Source organism: Mercenaria mercenaria, unplaced genomic scaffold (genome assembly GCF_021730395.1).
Source record: "Mercenaria mercenaria strain notata unplaced genomic scaffold, MADL_Memer_1 contig_3583, whole genome shotgun sequence".
In the NCBI taxonomy this organism is placed as follows: Eukaryota; Metazoa; Mollusca; class Bivalvia; order Venerida; family Veneridae; genus Mercenaria; species Mercenaria mercenaria.
The window spans coordinates 1-20,889 of NW_026461736.1; the positions used below are offsets into that span (position 1 = coordinate 1).

At 36.9% G+C, this 20,889-nt stretch overlaps 2 protein-coding genes across 2 annotated transcripts in view; both read left to right on the forward strand.

Moving 5' to 3' along the window:
- The first annotated feature begins 9,256 nt into the window (after positions 1-9,256).
- Positions 9,257-15,037, forward strand: LOC128553200 (uncharacterized). Its single transcript, XM_053534320.1, has 3 exons — positions 9,257-10,207; positions 10,835-10,906; positions 14,558-15,037. The coding sequence occupies exons 1-3, from the start codon at positions 9,613-9,615 to the stop codon at positions 14,629-14,631; spliced, it is 741 nt and encodes a 246-aa protein (XP_053390295.1). The 5' UTR covers positions 9,257-9,612; the 3' UTR covers positions 14,632-15,037.
- A 1,333-nt stretch (positions 15,038-16,370) lies between these two features.
- LOC128553201 (uncharacterized) overlaps positions 16,371-20,889 on the forward strand; it is a 34,155-nt gene continuing 29,636 nt past the window's right edge. The window contains exons 1-3 of the mRNA XM_053534321.1: positions 16,371-16,848; positions 17,554-17,596; positions 18,973-19,103. Coding sequence (XP_053390296.1) covers positions 16,371-16,848; positions 17,554-17,596; positions 18,973-19,103 — 652 coding nt within the window. The remainder of the gene's footprint in view (positions 16,849-17,553; positions 17,597-18,972; positions 19,104-20,889) is intronic.

The window sequence follows — 20,889 nt, forward strand, 5'->3', positions numbered from 1 at the left end:
TCCATCACATTTTTCCAGATGACTGGGCGAGTTTACATGTTTGTCCCTTTTCGCAGCATCCCCACACTTGAAGTCACAGGTAACACATCTGAATGGCACATTGTAATCACAGACATGACTCTTATAAAAGTGCAGTTCTATGCGTGACTTCTCATCTTTCTTGCTACAAGTTGCACATTGGTACACCCTGCCCCGTTGAGCAACACACTTCAACATCGCTGAGGCCATCTAAAGAAAGAAGTTACACAAACTAAATATTTGCGTGCAAACAACAAAAATGTATATCCAAGATTAGACCTTGACCTTGACCAGTTTAGAACCTGTAATCTGTCTACCCATTTTGGAACCTTATCCCCAGTATACTGCTTCAGTTTATCATGATGAACAACGCGCGTTGTGTTAGAATCTTGAAGCTTAATCACATAGTTCAAACTGTTAACGCGCTTCAAAATGACACACAACTTGTACATAGTTTGCAACTTAGGACTTATACCTGGTAACCTAGTTTCATGAAGATACCATGCACAGTCACCTGCTTTATACCTGTTTTCAGAGAGCTTGATATCGTACCCATACTTGTTCCGCAAAGAAGCCTTACCAAGATTCTGCCTTGCAACCTGATGTGCTGTAACCATTCTCTGGCGCAACATTTCTGCATACTCACCATATGATGTTATATGATAGTTCACTATTGTCATCCACGACATTTCTAGACAATTCTGCTGGAATTCTTACCTCACGCCCTAACATCAGCATGTTGGGTGTCAAACCTGTAGAACTATGTGGTGTAGCCCTGTAGGCTGCGGCAAGACATCCAAGGTTCAGGTCCCAATCTGTTAATGATAAGCTTTTATCGTACGTACCGATGTGGCATTAAATCTCTCAGCTTTTGGATTCTTGACTGACGTTCGAGTCTTACGAACCTCCATTAACTTACACAGTTCTGTAAAATTCTTACTCTCAAAACTGCTACCAAGATCACTATGAATAGAAATTGGAGACCCGTATCGTGAGATGACTTCATTTAAGATAACATTTGCAGTAGTCATTGCAGTCTGATCAGGAACAGCAAATATTTCAACCCACTTTGTAAAATGATCAGTAACAACTAGTATATATCTGTTGCCACGAGGTGTTAAAGGAAATGGACCTAAGATGTCTGTAGCCAAACATTCCATTACACCACTCACAGAGGAACTACCAAGTTGCTTTAGGCTTCTTCTCTGGTCGCTTGTCAGCCTTACGCGCGTCGCACTTACGAACCCAATTATTGGCATCATCTTTCAATTCCTACCAGTAGTACTTCATTTTCAGTTTTTGATAAGTTTTTTTCCTACCAAAATGTCTCCCTAATACTGCGCCATAAACTTCATGCAATACTTCTTTCATTAATGATCTAGGCACCACCATTTGCAATACTGGGTTAAGTCAATTTTTTCGGGAAAAACTTCTTATAAAGAATACCATCTATCACCTGTAGGGAATTCCATAGTAACCAATAGTGTTTAGTCGCTGGCCCTGTATCAGTGACATTGCTAGAGTGTGGTCTATCATCAGGGTTTGACATCTTTGCATAATATATGAGTTTAAGGTCTGAGTCTTTATGTTGTAAATCTGTTATCTCGCTGCTAGATCTCTGTTGAAGTATTGTTCTCTGTGCTGTCACATCTTTGCTCGTGGTTGGCTGTCCCCCGGCTAAGTCTGAACTCTCACCTTTGTCTTCTTCCGACTTTGAAGGTCCCCCTTCCTGCAGATCTGTCCCAACTGCCCTAATCGGTTCCTTACTGCAATTATCCCCATTCATACTGTTTTCCATCTCTGTACCCATTTTAAGCTTATTCACCGAGTTTTCAATCCCGCCTTCCTGTGAGATCTTTACCATACTAGGGTGTAGGATTGTCTCAAGGAGTTGAATCCATTTTCGTGCGTACCGGCTCTTACTGTATTTATCGTAATAATCGGTTCCTCGTGTTCTACATTATTTTCGGCGCCTATGTAGGACATTTCACCTCTCGCAAAGTTTACAGTCGTCTCTGCCTCAGCCTCTCCAACAGATTCAGAACTCTTTGTCGATCGACGAGACACATCCGCACCGTTACCTTTACTCACCTTATTAACATATCTCTCCGCAGGCACCGGCATATCTCTTCGTACTCTCGCCTCACACCTTTTACATGGCCCGCACCTTAAAACCTCTATCTCATCAAAGTAATTGCACTGACAATCCCAGGGCTTTACACACCTTGACATACCATCTGCATTTGAATGTTTCTTACCTGAACGATACTCAATGACAAAGTCATAAGAAGACAAGATTTCTAAACACCTTGCCAACCTCCCCTTAGGTTCTTTAAATGAGAACAAATAGACTAATGCTTGGTGGTCTGTTCTCATTACAAATTTCCTACCTAACAAATACTGCCTATAGTATTCTACAAAGTATCTCAGAGCTAACAGTTCTTTGTCTGTAGTAGTTCTTCTCAGACTAGGTCAACATTTTACTACCATAGCTTATCACTCTCTCGACACCATCTTGTACTTGGCTAAGTACAGACCCTATTGAAAAATCACTCGCATCGCAATCTAATATGTACTCTCCATCATCTCTAGGGTAAGCCATAATTTCAGGACTAACAAGGGCAAGCTTCAAATTCTGGAAACTGTCCTCACACTCTTTTGTCCAGTCAAACTTTTTACCTTTCTTTGTCAGATCAATCAGAGGTTTCATCATCTGTGAGTAGTTTTTAATATGGCGTCTGTAATAGGACCCTATGCCGAGCAGAGCTCGAACCTGAGTGACTGTCTCAGGTGTTGCAAACTGAAGAATTTTGTTAACATTCCTGACAGACGGAAGAACACCTTCTGCTGAAATAGTATGTCCCAAAAATTCAACTGACTTTTGAAACATATGACATTTTTCTGGCTTAAGTTTAAGACCTGTTTGCTCAATTCTTACCAGTACCGCACTTACTCGTGCTACATGTTCATCAAAGTAACTTGTGTACACAACAATATCGTCTAAATAAATTAAACATGTAGTCCATTGAAGTCCATAAAGTGCAGCCTCCATGCACCGCTGAAATGTTGCACTGGAATTTTTCATACACATAGGCATGGTCAAGTGTTCATATAACCCGTACTTGGTCACAAATGCAGTTTTAGGAATATCTTTCTCCCGTACTGGTATCTGATGGTATGAACTTGTAATATCAAAAGTAGAGAATAAGGTTGCTCCAGCTACAGCGTCCAGGCAATCTCTAGTTCTTGGAATTGGATAACTGTCAGTCTTAGAAATTTTATCGATAGCGCGATAGTCTATGCATGGCCTAACTTTTCCGTCCTTCTTAAACACAAGACACAGCGGACTGGCCCAGGGGCTCTTAGACTTTTGAATAATGCCCTGTCTCTCCATTTTCTCCAAGATTTTGCGCTCTTCATCAGCAAATGTGATTGGGACCCTTCCAGGAGGCATTCTGATAGGTCTTGCATCCCCCGTATCGATTTCATGTTCAACCAGCTCCGTGCGTTCAAGGTCATTTTCATCTTTAGAAAAGGCATTTTCATGATTTAAGAGCAAGTTTGTTATTTTTGCTTTCTCGACTGGTGATCTTTCCTTGCCAGCATCCTCAAAGAGACTCTTCAAGTGGTCAGGTACAGCCTTACTGTCTTGAACTTTGTTTTTAAATGAAACTTCAGAACTTTTTTCTCATACTGAATCCGCCGAATAGCACCAAAGATGTCTCTATCTGCAGGACTCTCTTCAGGCATAATAGTCTTTAGATCAACATAACCCTCCGCTGTTCCAATCACACTGTCTTGATTTATAGACACCGCTTGCGAAAAAAGATTTATTATACGTACCTTCTGAGTAGGACTGCTGTTAATGTCGACAATGGTATTTGCCATAACAAGAGAATATCTATCGGTAAAACCTGAATTTGTTTCGACTGAAACATCCTTAGCCCTGTCATAGTCATCTTCAGGTAACTTTTCTACAAAAACATCTATCACTTGCTCACTTTTACCTGGTACTACATAATAATCAGCAGCCGTCACTTTTCTTATTCTGTTATCTTGCCTACTTGCAAAATCGGTATTTCGTTTCCATGAAAATTCAAAACTCCCTTGCTTAAAAGTAAGTCGCTAGGTCCACTTACATCCTCTTGCATTATATCTGCCCCAAGTAAGCCTTCATCATCAATTTCAGCAACATTGATGTCTCTTGTAATCACCAGAGGCCCTAGCTTAATTTCAAATAAGGCTTTGCCATATTCTTTCAGTACATTACCACCTGCACCTGATAAAGTTGAAGTTTTCCTCAGAATAGGTCTTACCTGTTTTGGAATTCTGTCATAAACCTTCTTGCTAAGAACCGTCTTTGAAGCACCTGTGTCAACAGTAAAATATATTTGTATACCTTGCACAGTAGAATCTGTGTAAGCACCAACACTGTGTGGTAGCTTCTTTTTCTCTCTAATACTATCTTGACCTTTACCTTCAAAATGGCCATTTTTCTTTTTAAGAGGGGTCGTTTCTCGGCCAACAGAACCGACCCCTAAAAGTTTAACGACTGTGCTTGCATAGGAGCTCTTTAACTATTATCCATAGGCCTGAAATTTGTCTGGTCATTTCTCTTGTACATTCCTCGATTCACCTGTTGACCTCCATTAAGCATCGGGCATGCTCGTTTAAAATGCCCATAGTTGCCACAATGGTAATATCTGTAATCTGATTGGAGTTGTTTCCCCTGTTAATCTCGTCAAGCTTTATAAGCAGCTCACTCAAAGTCTTGTCAATACTCTCCTTCGTTCTCTCTAGTGAATTCTTGACCAACCCAGTGTCACCCTTCTTTGGCTGCTCATTCACCTTTAATGTTTCTTTTGACCCAAGATTATTTACTGCATTGACCCGTTTTGTACTCATCTTACCAGGTCTGTCTTTGGCATCTGGGGCAGTCTCATCTTCACTTCCCTCTGTATCATACCTTACTTGTCTAGCGGATCTCTTCATGCCCCTATCAACATTTGAATGTACCATAAATGACCTGTCTTTTGTTTCTTGGAATGCGACTTCCTGAAAAACTGCTTCATCAATATCTGTAGGCTCCTTGACAAATTCAACCTGAAATCTAGCTTTATCATCATACAAACCATCAAGAAAACGTCGAAGTAAATCTTCACGTCTTGTTGCTGGATCTCTGTCGGAATAAGCACTGTCGTATAACCTTTTAAGATCTAAAGCATATTCTTCTACTGTCTCATTTTGACTACGCCTACTAAACTGTGCACCAAAAGTCTTAGCTGTACGAATTACCCTAAAACGATTGTTAAGCTCTTCTACCAATTTAGTGTAATCATGCCTAACATTTGGTTGCAACTGACCAAATACAAAATCACCTGCATCACCTTGTAACCTAGGCAACAGTTCATCTAACCTATCATCGTCTGTCCACCCAAATCTGTCTGCAACTTCGGAAAATCTGTTAAACCAAACCTTCCAAGTTTCTTTACCTGTAAACACCGGCAACCTAGTTCTTTCTTTCATAACTACACGGTGTACATTACGCCTTACCTCAGATATGCCTGTATCATCGCTCGATGAATCTGTATTACCGACACCATACCTTGTACTCCTGCGCCTGTGAACGCCACCTGCTGATCTCCGCCCTCTGTGTCTAGCAACACTTACGGGTACATCATTCCCTTAAGTCTGCCTGTCTCCATCTAACCTACCCCTTACCTCTGTCATCAAATTACACAAACCCTGTGTTAAAGCTACATTAGACTGACGAATGGTATCAACTATAGCAGAAGTCATTACTTTTAGAGCTTGTGTCATGTCAGGATTATCATTAAGCCTAACAGAATCACACGCATTCTAAGGTTTTCATTGTTACAATTATCATCAGTTTCTGAAAGGTCGGGGTCGCGACGCGGCATGTCAATCACATGTTGGTTTTGATTAGTATTAGACGAATGCCCCCCTTCAGCTCCCCCAAAAGTCTGTATCAACATTACTTGTACAATCACTTAAATCGGCACCTTCACCCTCGTCTCCCTTTTTTTAAAATATTCCTTCTTTTCCCCATAATGCCTGCAAAAATTTAGACAACATTAAGAAAAGAGCAAAAAAACATTAGTTGAAAGCATTTAGTATATGACACAGCTGCTTTAATAATGGTTTAATTGCTTAGTACAAAACAATCTGCTGGATATGCAGGAATCTTGATTTCTGCAGGATTTGCTGGATTCGCTGGAACTGCTGAACTCACAAAATCCGCCATTTCCAACGAATTCTTTTCCAACCAAACCATCACACTCTTCGCCAGGACGCACCATCATTTTCGCAAAGTTCGCATCACTGGATATGCCGGATTCATCTCCCAACTTCAGATTCACCAATCTTCGCCAATTTCCCTGTTGGTAGACATCACAGCCCATCCCACTACTCTGACACCATAAAATGTGTCGGGGTCCAGGGACGATGAACTTAGAAACAACATTAAAAAATGTGCGGTTCAAATCCTAGTTCATACAAGGCTACTTGAGCAATTTTACCTAAGGAGCCGTACCCTAAATCCCCGATATACCTATAATATACCACCTAAAGAATGAGAGACATGAGGATGAAGTACAAGCCATATCTGATAAAATTCGTAATTTCTGGCCTGATCTACCGGATGGGGTTACTCAAAGATGGGATGTCGTAAACTCCAACATTTCAGGCCACTGTACCCGCAAAATCTACGAGAAGTTATGAATATTTATCAAATGGCCTAACAGAGACACCTAGCGTTAAAAATGACAATCTGTTCATCTGTCTGTACGTTGTTCATCAGGTAAACTATGCAGAAACAGCGTGTTAACACCGTTAGCGGAAAATAAGACGATAATAACATTTCAAGTTGCACAAATTCGGATAAGCCTTAAGACCGGATTCGAATCATAACAGAGTATCATATTACTATTCTTGTGTCCAACAACCATGGTCACCTGGGCCCCACAATATATATATATATATATATATATATATATATATATATGACAGAACAACAAGGGAAACACCCTTAAGGGTCCGACGAAACAGGTCAGAAGACGAAAATCCTAATAGCTCAGTCTTAGTTGGATTTAAGAACTACTAATCATAGAGTCTTCCACCTCTTCCGTCAGACACAACAAAGAGGAAGGAGTAGCGTCAAACTGTTAAAGGGCTGAACACCAAACAAGCGGTGTGTCTTAAAACAGTTGTGTCATAACCTCTTTTCATAAGACGTTTAATGACTTTACTGAATACAATTGGAAAATTGCCATGACCCATAATCTTACGAAGTTTGTAAACCGCATCCCCATAAAAAGCGGGTTTCCATATACCTTGTCGCAGAAGTGTCTTTAAATTGCTGTTAAATTTCAAAATCAAATCTGAATTACGATAGTGAAATTTGAAGTATTTACGTAATTTATAAAAACGGTAGCCCTGTTGAAGATGCTTATTTGTAATATATAAGTTACATTAATTGAAATCCTTAACATGACCACACGCTCTTGCAAACCGAATTAACTGAGAACTATATACCCCATAAGATGTAGCCTGGGGTACATCCCCATCCAAACGGGGGAAATTTACAATACTGAAATTAAAATCATCCCTCTGGTCATAAATTTTGGTATGTATAAAATTGCCGTAAATAGAGAGATGTAAATCTAGAAATGAAGCAGTATTATCCGAGTTGTTAGTTTTATTTAACTGCAACTCCCTGGGATAATTATTTTCCACTTACTGATAAAAAAACGGATTATCCATATTAAGTATATAATCCAGAAAGCATGATGTATTATGAAATGCAGTAATAATGTCTGCCTTTGTATCTTGAGAAAGACTCAATATGAAATCTTTCATAACAATATAAAGACAAATCTGCGTCAACGGGTGCATCATTTGTTCCCATGGGAATACCAGTTACTTGTCTTTAGCATTAGATACAAATTCTGGAATCTGTCCATGGAACAGACATCGGTGTTAAATCACATTTTTGTTTTGGTTTGGCAGCTGTACGAGCATCTTACTGCTGCCTTGCAGTGTCTACGACCGATGTTGACCTGCCCGGACTTATCGCGAATTTGTCAACGCCACCCGGGTCTGCGGAATCGTACAACAAAAATTGCACGGCTGATGTGAACAGGGATTAAGTAGGATCTTTAAATTGAAAATAGCAATTATTAATATCTTGATCAAATACAGGAAATTATCACGTTCCATGTAAAATTACAAATGGCCGCAAGTCAGAAAGTACTTGTCAGTTTATTGGTTTAAAAATTCTATATGTTCCTCTTTTTATTTGCTAAAACAGGTTAAAGCTAATTCCCTTTTATATTTGCCATAAGACACGTCCCGGAGATAAACTTTGACTTTATTTGAAGAGGTTTTCTGTTTTAAGTATCCAAAATACATTATAAAACATCAACTTTATCGAATTACGGTTTAAAGAAACAATGTTTGTAATTAAATGTTATATCAACAAAAGAATTATGAGTAACTAAATGCCTGGTTTCGTAGTCCAGTTTTAGCTCAGCTTAGAACAAAGCATTGTGATCACTCACCGTCACTCATCCGTCCACCCGCACCTTTCTTCAAACGGCATCTCCTTTGAAAACGTTTAGTTGATGTTGATGATACTTGGCGTTGATGTTGTTCTTCCGAAAGTGTTTTAACTTTTCTGAATGGTTGTATATAGGGGCCGCCAGAGCTAAAAATAGAAAAATAAACCAATCTTATTATGGTCCTTATATAACCCACTACCATTGTTGTTCATATTATTTTGATTTGTCGAAAACCATGGTCACTTATCCCTATATGTATATGGTAGAAACTTAAATAATCTTCTTGCATGAAACCGTTGGCCTGAATTTAAGATAATTACACCTAAATAGACCTTGTGTGGCCCATTATCAAGGGTGTTCAAATCATTTAGATTTATTAAAAAACATGGCCGCAATGTACGAACTTGTAATGGCTATGGCATATACTGATAAACAATTTTGAGCGGACATAAATCAATAAACGAGATATTTGAAGTATAATTAACACCATCTAAGGTTGATTGAGACTGCATTGTTTCGTTTCGGTGTACCTATGTATATATGTCATTACATATAACACTTAAATATTAAGCTAGGTGCATACCTTGTGTACTTGTAAGCTGGTATTGAAAACAAATACATGTTTGTCGCCATTTTATTAATTTCTTTAGTCTCCTCATACAGTAATGTTCTATGCATATAAACAAATGTTCTTACTGAAGTGTATCTTGAGTCAGATATCAGTGCCTTTAAACTGCCATTTCTTGTCGTAAATGCTTTTTCTTCTGGCATAAATACTGTAGGTTCATGGGAACCGCCTTTTTCAAAATGATAAACGCATTCAATTACCCGGAGTGTTCTCAGAAAATATCATATGATAGGCTATGTAACAATATCTAAAACAAAGTATTTCAACATTTGATACTGTGATTTTCCTACGGCAGCAAGAGAAATGTCGACCATTTTATCTGTGCACACCGTCGTTCAAAGTCATGTGATTCCTGGCACTTATTTTAGATAATATAAAAACGTGAAAATGGCAACCATTAGACATGAAAGGCACCTGCGATATATTCTCTTGCTCGGTGAGGGAGGAACCCTTGTGTTACAAGAAATTCTAAAACGAGAAATTAAGAATTCGGGTAAGACTTTGGAGGAACTTTTAATCGGATATAAAAGTCGAATAAAACAACGGACATTCAGCGAATCATTTTTGAAAGTTTACCCACAAACCGGAATTCCAGACGAAACAACATGGGACATATCCCTGTTAGCGTTAATCATCTTGCAGCTATTCGGAGGAAGTCTGATGAAAGACGAATGCCAAGAGATAGAAAATATTAGGAAAACAAGAAATAATTTAGCTCACACTTTCTCCTTGTCTATGGATGAAAATGAGTATGATGACAGCAGGAAAAAGCTTGCCGCTACTTTGCTTAAACTAAGTGATGGTCTGGGCCGCTTCATTCAAGATAAATGTCAAAACTTCATAAAACAGTTCGACACAGGACCAATTGATATACATGCTGCTATAGAAAGAGTTAAGGAATTCAGCAGATATGACGAGCACATTTCAAAGGCGCTTTGGAAAATTACGAAAAATATAGCAGATGTTAAATACCAGATAAGCGGTAATTATAACTAAATCAGTAGTACATGCAGTTATTCTAACTGTTAATGTCACAGCCGAAAAATGGCATTTTTTACAGTTTAAAGTATATATACGGAATAGGAACATTAAGCTGATTAAGTAATTACACATTATAAAACAAAATAATTCAGTTCATTACAATAAAATTGTACAATAATTAAAGATTAACGTTCCTGATACTTTTTGTAGTAATGGTAAACTAAGTATTTTCTTAGTTTCATTTGTAAATGACAGTACATTGGCATAGTGTTTGAGACCATATGCAATCACGTGTTTTCTAACTTTACACCTAATATAAATTGTAAAACTCACGATTTATCTCGTACATTCCATCCATCTTATTTGCATTGCTGATCCAAAGTCGCACGCTGTTACTTTTTAATGCCACACAAGACGCAAGTTTCATACACGATGGCATGATTTATTAAAAAATTAACAAAACCAATAGACTGCATGACCTTGTTAATGATTCAACTTTGTAGGGTCAATATCTTTCATGAAATTAGAATGCCATCGCTGTTTATTGTTCAGAGCAACGGAAATGTAACTGGACTGTTATACATAGAAGAATAGTTCCGAAAATGTAGTAGTAGTTTTTTATTTCTAGATGTGCAAATGGATGTCAAGGAAGTATTGCGCAGGATGTATTTGGGAGATAAAGAGTTTTCAACATTCCAAGGTATTTCAGAAATTTTATATATCATAATATACAATGCACACTCGACACTTCTAGTTTGTCACCTCACATTTGCGAATATTTACTATTGCTAATTAATTATTCTCTTATCGCGGTTAAATATATAGCGCAAATCATACTTAAATATGATCTTAACTACAGAATCAGAAACACATAATTTGTTTTGGGGATATATTTGCCCAACAATGCGGGTAAAAAGATTTAGACAACGTATGCTTTTTTCATATACTTACTGGATTCAATGCACCGAAACCGTATTGTGTGTCCCTTGCGTATATGAATTTTCGTTCAGCTGCAGTCATTCGGACTTTGATGCACAGATGAAGACTACAACAAATCAACGCTGTATCTATTCTGTTTATGGAACAATTTTCGTCTGTAACACAAACTGTACAAAGGCCTTCTACCTGATATAGAACAGTCATGGTTTATATGTAATTGTACATGTAGTAACGTAGTTAACATTGGTTGTGAAAACTGTTTATTAATATGATATAAAAATCATTTCTCCAAAAATGCAAAATTGTAAAAATTGCTAAAGCGAATTCAAAGCATTTAGAAAAATGAAAGAAAGTTCTAAATTAGTGCAAAAAGTATGAGCAGGAAGATGACACTTTCATAGATGACTCTATTCGACATCTTCAGGAATTACAAATAAGCAGCGCACAGATAAACAGGGTAAGTGATTTTGAGAAAACAGTTCCAATTGTTGTGAATGATGTGTACGTATTTGTCGAACCCGATAGTGGTGCAGATGTCAATGTGATGGATGAATTTCAGTTCAAAACATTTCAGAAGAAATCGTCGATACCAATATCTCTGGTCAATAGTATGACAAAACTCAATACTCTTCAAAATAGACTCGATGTAATAGGAGAGTTTAAAGCAATAGCCAGGAATCAGACGAGAAGGACAGAAACAAAATTTGTTGTTAATGGAGGAAAAATAAACTCCGCTCCTTTATTCGGTCGACAAACATAGATTGATTTAGGAATGCTTATGATACAACCTGATGGTTCTCTGAAGAAACAAAATGAATTTAGAATACCAGACCCAGTACATATCAAATCTGTTCTTAATGCACAAAATGCAAAATACATTGATCAAATTATGACAAAATATGAGGATGTTTTCAAAGGAGTAGGAAAAATTCAAGACAAACAAACGGGTGAGGAGGTTTTGGTTCAATTTTCTATGAAACCAGATGCAACACCTGTAGCTCAGAAACCAAGACCAGTACCATATTATTTGCAAGACCCTTTAAAGAAATGGATAGATGAATGCATCGAACAGGACATTTTTGAGCGAGTAAAGGATGGAGAAGCTATGACGTGGTGCTCGCCGCTAGTGGTACAACCAAAGCCGAGATATATTGAGATAGACAAAATGAAATTGGAGCCACATATGATAAGAGCAATGGTTGACCTGAGAGTACCAAACAAGTTCATGGAAAGAAGCAGAATTTTACAGAGCCCAGTAGTAGAAGACTTTACGTACAAATTTCATGATTGCACAGTATTTTCAAAAATGGACTTAAAACAAGGTTACCATCAACTTGTACTACATCCAGACTCGAGGAAATTTGCAACTTTCAGTACACCATGGGGGAATATGAGACCTAAGAGACTTATATTTGGGGCAAAATCATCACAAGACCTGTTTGATGAAGCTATGTACAGGATATTTGGAGATATACCAAACTGCCTCAACCAACGAGATGACATTCTGATTGGAGGAAAAACTTTAGATGATCACAATAAAACTTTAGAAACAGTGTTAGAACGTGCAAGGCGATTTGGAGTCACTTTCAATAAGGAAAAATGTCAATTCGGAGTTATGGAGCTAGAATTTTATGGATATAAATTCACTAAAGATTGATTGAAACCTACAGAAGGGAAAGTCAAAGCTGTAAAAGAAGCAAAACCACCAAATTCAAAGGAAGAAGTGAGAAGTTTTCTAGGCATGATTGGATTTTTGTTAAAGTTCATACCAAATTATGCGGTTATAACTGCTCCATTGCGAAAACTCACGAAACAAAACATTCTATTCAGTTGGGGAGTAGATGAAAATGTTGCTTTCGAGAAGTTAAAATCTTCTATTACTGATGACAAAACCATGGCATTTTTTGATCCAAGAAAAGAGATCATTGTAAGGGTCGAAGCAAGTTTTTATGAGGGATTATCAGCAGGGCTATTTCAGAAAACTACAAAAGGCATTCAACCAGTACATTACATTAGTCGATCCCTGACAGACACAGAGAAGCGCTTGCAGTCAAATGGGCAAAGAATATGTTTCGAATTTATTTATTGGGAGCACTAAAGTTCAAAATAATTTCATCACACAAACCACTAATACCTATGTTTAATAAAACTTCTACAAAATTACCACCTAGAATTGAAAAATGGGTAATGGACATGCAAGACGTGGATTATGAACTGATATATGAGCCAGGAAAAGATGCAGCTGATCCCATGGATTATTTATCAAGACATCCTTTGCCTGAAACAGAGACAGACGATACAGAAGCAGTGGTCAAATTAATTGTTGAAAATGAACACGGTATTGCGCTAGATAGAATACGAAAGGCTACATCAGAGGATATCCTTTTACAAGATGTTTTATCAGGAATGAGACTAAACGATTGGGAGAAACACAAGAAAAGACCAGATTTGAAACCATTCTTTTTGATCAGACATGATCTATACACTGCACATGACCTTTTGTTCAGATCACAACAAATAGTCATTCCAGAAAAGTTACAATCAGCAGTCATAAAAGCAGCACATAGTATGGGCCATTTTGGTATGACAAAAACAAAACAGATGCTGAGAGCAAAATATTGGTTTCCGTTACTAAATGGAATGGTTTAAGATGCCATTAAGAGATGTTATGAATGCCAAATCACAACAAAAGAGCACAAACAAAAGCCAGTTATACCATCTGAAATACCAGAGACGGAATGGCACACAGTTTCAGTAGATTTTGGCGGACCTTATCCTGATGGACACTATAACCTGGTGGTAATTGATAAAAGAAGCCGATTCCCAGTGGTAGAGCACACAACATCAACATCAGCTAAGGTTGTTATTGAAAGACTTAACAGAATGTTTGCATCCTATGGAATACCAGAGAGGATTGAATCTTATAACGGACCACCTTTTAATTCAATGGAAATTTGCTGAGACAATGGGATTCAAGCATGATAGAATTACGCCTGAACACCCAAGAGCCAATGGGGAAGCTGAAAATTTTATGAAAATTCTGAACAAAACTGAACAAATTGCGCACACTCAAGGTAAATCAAGTCAAACAGCAATACAAGAGATGCTGATGGGATATAGATCGACTCCCCATCCTGCAACTGGTTATTCTCCTTATGAAGCTCTTTTGAAGAGAACTGTCAGAACTAAAATAGATTACAAACACCCACAAGGACCAATTTTAAACCAGAGAAAAATGGAAAGGAATATCAAAATAAATGACGAATGTTATAAACAAAAGTGGAGAAATGATTTAAGACACCCAAAATGTAAAAGTCACGACTTCAAAATTGGAGATAAAGTCTTGCTCAGGCAAGATAAAAGAAACAAATGGACTCCGCCATATGAAGACACTTATTATATTATATTTCAGGTAAATGGTTCAGCAATAGGTGCCCGAAGACACACGGATGGCAGAGGTGTTTACAGAGATGCGTCAAAGTTTAAACAGATACCACACGATACAGCCAATCCAAATATGAATGATTGGAGGGGAAGAGTTATTAGGGCAATACCAGATCAGGCTATCATAGAGTCAGCTAATGCACCAGAAACAAACAATAATATTGTAGAACAAAATGTGGTTGAAAGAAGAATTCAGCCCAGAAGAGACAGAAGACTACCAGACAGATTTAGAGATTACATTATAGATTTTAATGAACCTCAACAATAAATATCAACATTTTCATTCCATACCATTATAAACATAAGCTTTTTAAAACATGGGGAGAAATGTGATGTTGTCATTTATCACTCTTATTGATTCTTATGACGTCGTTACATGGTGACGTCGTCAACGTCATTCGTTATTCATCTTTTGTATAGATCAGTTATCAGATACTAAATTAAAGTTAGAAAACACATAAATTGTTATTTTAAAAGACATAACAGAGAAATATACTATAAAGAACAAAGTGCGGCTACAATTTTCAACCTGTTTTAAGCAAATAATTTAAAATTCATACACAATGTAATGAGGGGGCGGAGCTATATCTCTCACAGTGTGAAAATATAGATTTCATATTTTCAGTGTGAGTGATGAAATATGAAAATATTTAACTGATAGAATACAGTATTTCATTAGTTAGCATAAAATAAATACCGCTTAGCAAGCATTCTACTTTTAACATCACATAGACCATGTCTTTGAAAGTCGGAAGATCACACTGAAAATAAAAGTAACAAAATAGATAGTACCACAGATAGGGATATTGCTACCAATGTACCCAACCGACAGAGAAAAAGATACAACAGGAAAAAAACACGTTTTAACACACGATACGGATTCTTGCGAGCAAACATAAGATCTCTAGGTTCGGCGGGGCGACGTTCGGCGGGATGATGTTTGTCATGGCGTCATAACGGTGTTTGGCCGGGGCGACGTTCGGCAGTGCGCCATTACGACCTTTGTTGCTGCGACAGAACGAAATAACATGAATCACCCACCAAAGTTAAAGTCTTGCCCGTCCACATTTTATTTCATTAAGTGTATGATGTGGAATTACTTTTGAACGTTTTTAGATAGTCCATTATTGGCTAACATGAGGAATTTAAGCCAGCAAAGAAAGTACTGTTGACTTGCTAAAGACTACCAAACTCACTTAAATGTATTTATTTGTAAATTTCAAGGGAGCATTCAGATTATGCCATAAATCAGCCCCCATAGTTGAAGGTTTGCCAGTCCACAATTACTTTTCAAGTGTATACTGTGGAGTGATTTTGAACGTTTTGAGAAAGTCCATAATTGTGTAACATGGGGAAATTAAGTGAGCAAAGGAAATACTGTTGATATGTTAAACACGAATAACTCACTTAAATGTAATTATTTGTAAAATCTAAATGATCATTTAGATCATGCCATGTAAATGAGAGCAATACATTGTGCTCAAATTGCATTGAGATGGCCGATATATGTATTGCTAATATTTGTTTTACTTTGGTAATGAAGATGACATTATTTAATTAAATGTTAAAATTGAATTACTCGATCGTTTAATGACGTCAGGTCTAGAGTGCATCAAAAACACTATTAATATGAATCTGAAACTTTTATCGATATAAGGAAATAGCCGTTGAGAAATTTTTTATACGAGTACAATAGTGTCTTTTCACGTACCACATAAAAATGCGTTTGAATTGTATAAAATCCAGTATCACCATAGTATGACGTAGATAACATTAAATACATGGGACAAGATTATTTTATGCAGAAACATATCAAACCTAATAGGATTGCAAAATACAAAAGACCGAGAAATTTATATTTTGCAGTGATTGGAGCAACGATATCTCTAAAAAGCAGCGATGATCGTCTAACACGTCTTGTAGAAGAAACTACTAAAAGAGTTTTCAAAGCTGCTTTAAAAGAAAGTGGGGATAAAGAACTGACTTCAAAAGTTGTAGCAGCTGTTCAGAAAATCTTACAGGAGGTCGAACACTTCGACGGTGTTGCTATTTCTGATGTAGAAACGCATTGCATCAGGCTGACAATAAGATGTAAGACTTGTCGTGGATTACTGGAACTACTGAAGTATTTTGAAAGCGATTCATTCAAGGAAACACTCAAAGAATTGTGCTCAGCTTTAGAAGAAGAGTATCATTGTCGTTTTATCATCACGGTAGAGATAACAAAAGAAAGCCTGGAAGAAATTATGAACAACCTTAGTGAGTATGCCTGTAGTAGATGTTCTAACTTGAATGAAAGAGATGGCATAATTCTAGTCATCCAAATATATTGCATACATGGCAATTTATTTGAAGCTCTTGTAGTTCCTAATGGCGTTCATTTTTAGTCATTCTTTTACAAATGACTTTTTCTCCAAAACTAATAGATCAGACAAAATCAGTTGAATGTATCCTCTTAATAAATAATAGCGCCAGCGTGGGAGGGGTCTTCTGCTTAGTGAAAATCGGCCTAATTTAAGCTAAAGTATACTGTAGTTTCGGGACCCAAACGTTTACAAATAAAGAATCTGAACTACTTTGTGGAGTACTTGGTGAGGAATTTAATAGATAATAAAAGTTCCCTTTAAATGACTCTCTCGAGATTTTTAGAAGGATTTTAACCACATCTGGACAAAACTGGTCAAGCAAAACGAATTAAACATTGCATCCACGTTAGCCCTTTTTGTGGTATTAAGATGTGGGAACCCGGGGTGGGAGGGGGTGTTGGTATCAGGTTTTTGTCATAAAACACTTTGCTCCAGCTTTGGTCTCAGGGCACATGCATTTAAGTTACAAAATACGAGATAAGGCCCTATGGGCTCTTGTTATATATCCGTCATATACTTTTTTGATAACATTTTCTATACAATCGACTTCTTCAAAAAGTAAAGATGCTTACATAATTACTTTTGTGTTATTTTCAAGAAAAAGATATGTCTGAGAGCATGGAAGAGGAACAATATCAAAAGTAAGTCTTGTCCAGTGTTTTTACTTATGTGAGATATCTAATATTTTTCTAACTAAGTTCATGACATTGTATTTCGTGATTCTATCTTTCTAATATTATTACTGCAAAGACCTCAAGTAGTATCATAGTAAAAAATTTGAACTGTGAAGCAAACTACAATCACTTGAATTTTATGCAAAGTACCTATTTTAGTGTTAATTACTAATTTCACGAGACATTATTTTAGGAATGATTTTAGTATTTACCAACTATATATATATATATATATATATATATATATATATATATATATATATATATATATATATATATATATATATATGATTTGTTAACTTTGAGAAATAACGGTTCACTTCTTTTCTCGTAATTACAGCTTCTATGGATTCCAAGTTAATATATATATCTTTGCGTTTCTAGAATGTATTAAGCATATAAAAGCATTTACATTGTGTGTGTGTGTGTATGTGTGTGTGTGTGTGTATAAAACTCACAAGAAAGAGGCGAGTGTCGTATAATGACTTTAGAAATTCATTATACTTATTAGATAAGCATTATTCATCTTGTTTTTCGGTCAGTTATAAGTCACACACAAAAGAATTTCGGAATGCTACTTAAAATAACTTCAGCGCTTGGTCATATGTGGAAAGTGACAGGTCATGATATCTCGCCCAGGTTAGTTACCCTCTGGCCGCGTTATTGGCCGCGTTATGATTGTTGTTTTGTTACTAACTAATTGCTTTGACAGATGACTAAATGAAATAATGACATGTTTTTATTATTATGGTCAATTTGCGTGCCCCTTTTTGAGAAAAAACAATTTAGTCACTCCTATGAAGTTTTCCTTAAATACCGCTAATTTCTAGGTAGAACTTCAATATCAAACTTGCTCGTCCGAATGTTGTTACGTATGCTCATACTCCATACGATATAAGTTAGTTTAGGATCGAGGCAATTAATGATGAAATATTATTGTTAAAATTAGACATTATTGAAATAATAGAGATTATGTTAGAGAATTGTGAAGAATGACATTCATGTATTATTAACTAAGACCTTAGTACAATATTAAATAGTAGTTATTATAGTGAACAATAGTTGTTGTTGTTGCTGAAATTTAGTAGCGTGAACCCTTTAAACCCTGTTACACCACAAAAGCCATAGCGGAGTTGTCTCCAGTTTATTCAAATATTTTACCAGGGATCATTTTTTTCAGCTCAAATAACTCTTTTTCCGAAAATGATATCTGAAATATTTTTCAGTCTACATACTTTGATGCAGTTAGCTATACATATACATATAGAATAGATAGTGCCTACTTGAAGTTTGTATTTTTAGTTACAGTGCCTGTATTTTGCTAATTTCTTTGTCTGCTAAAGGGAAGATGACTTGCAAAACAGACAACAGGTTCATCATGACAACTCCTCTGTTAAGGACTTTATTGTCACAGACAGGAAAGTGAAGATAATTATTCCATTTAGGTCTTCGTACGAAAATTTCGAGCGAAAATGTAAGTGCATTATTAGATATAAATTAGTAAAATAAATCTTCGGAAACTGCTAGTGCATACTTCTGTCAAATTATTGACTTGTTTTGCCAAATGTGCGAAGGCGAGTTAAAGACACTGAAAATAACTAACAGGTAACAGAAAAGTTACGTTCTTGTTCAAAGTTTAGTCGTATTTAAAGTGATCTTTCCGCTAAAAATTACACACATTGGGCCATTTTATAAAAGCGTCTTAGTAGAAAAATCACTAGGATCGGAATTTAAAAGTTTCTAATAATTTTCTATTATTATTGTAAGCCCATTCATATGTATTATATGAATTATTAAGCCCAAATCTTCATTTAACTGTAAGATGGAATCTATGTTTATCGATCATCCATGTTAATAATATGTTTTAATGATAATGTTTTAACAGAAAATACATTCAATAGAATATACAGAGATCCGTTAGAAAGCAAATTGACAGCAAATTAGGTCTGATTGAGCTGTTCGTAAATGGTAAAGGAATGTACAACTCCCCTCATTTCATAGAAGTTGGTGTGTACCCAGCAATCACCTGACGTCGAAACAACATTGGATTCTGGTCGCGACGTCGGCGATCTAAATACAACGTCTGTTCAACGTCATATTCACGACGTCTAGTAGACGTTAGATTAAGATGTCTATATGACGTTGGATTCTGGTCGGACTAAAAGAGAATGCAATGTTGTTTTTTGTTAAACAACTATTTGGTGTAGAATTATTAATATAGTGTTGCTCGTTCTCACAAAGCTTTGAAAATGCGCATGAAACTGATAAATAATATTTCATTTGGATAGTAAAAATCATAACTGTTACATATACGTATAGTCATATTAAATAATGTCTACTTCCAAAATTAAAATATTATTATTATTAATCCCCCGCCGTGGCGGAGGGATTATAGGAATGGTCTGCGTCCGTCCTTCCGTCCTTCCGTCCGTCCGTCCTTCCGTCTGTCCTTCCGTTCGTAACAAAATCGTGTCCGGTCCATATCTCCTAAACCCCTTGAAGGATTTTCATGAAACTTGGGTCAAATGATCACCTCATCAAGACGATGTGCAGAACCCATGAGTCAGCCTTGTCAGTTCAAGGTCAAGGTCACAACTCGAGGTCAAAGGTTTGAGCCTGCCATTTTGTGTCCGCTCTATATCTCATAAACCCCTTGAAGGAATTTCATAAAACTTGGGTAAAATGATCACCTCATCAAGACGATGTGCAGAACCCATGAGTCAGCCTTGTCGGCTCAAGGTCAAGGTCACAACTCAAGGTCAAAGGTTTGAGCCTTCCATTTTGTGTCCGCTCTATATCTCATAAACCCCTTGAAGGAATTTCATAAAACTTGGGTAAAATGATCACCTCATCAAGACGATGTGCAGAACCCATGAGTCAGCCTTGTCGGCTCAAGGTCAAGGTCACAACTTAGGGTCAAATGTTTGAGCCTTCCATTTTGTGTCCGCTCTATATCTCCTAAACTCCTTGAAGGATTTTCATCAAACTTGGGTCAAACGATCACCTCATCAAGGCGATGTGCAGAACTTATAAGTCAGCCATGTCGGCTCAAGGTCAAGGTCACAACTGAAGGTCAAAGGTTTGAGCCTTCCATTTCGTGTCCGCTAAACCCCTTAAAGGAATTTTATAAAACTTGGGTAAAATGATTACCTCATCAAAACGATGTGCAGAAATTATGAGTCAACCATGCCAGCTCAAGGTCAAGGTCACAACTAAGGGTCGAAGGTTTGAGCCTTCCATTTTGTGTCCACTCTGTATCT

Coding starts and splice junctions, on each gene's coding strand:
- LOC128553200 (XM_053534320.1), top strand. CDS start 9,613: ATGGCAACCATTAGACATGAAAGGCACCTGCGATATATTCTCTTGCTC. Junction 10,208..10,834: donor TGTTAAATACCAGATAAGCG/GTAATTATAACT, acceptor TTTTATTTCTAG/ATGTGCAAATGGATGTCAAG. Junction 10,907..14,557: donor AGAGTTTTCAACATTCCAAG/GTATTTCAGAAA, acceptor ATTATATTTCAG/GTAAATGGTTCAGCAATAGG.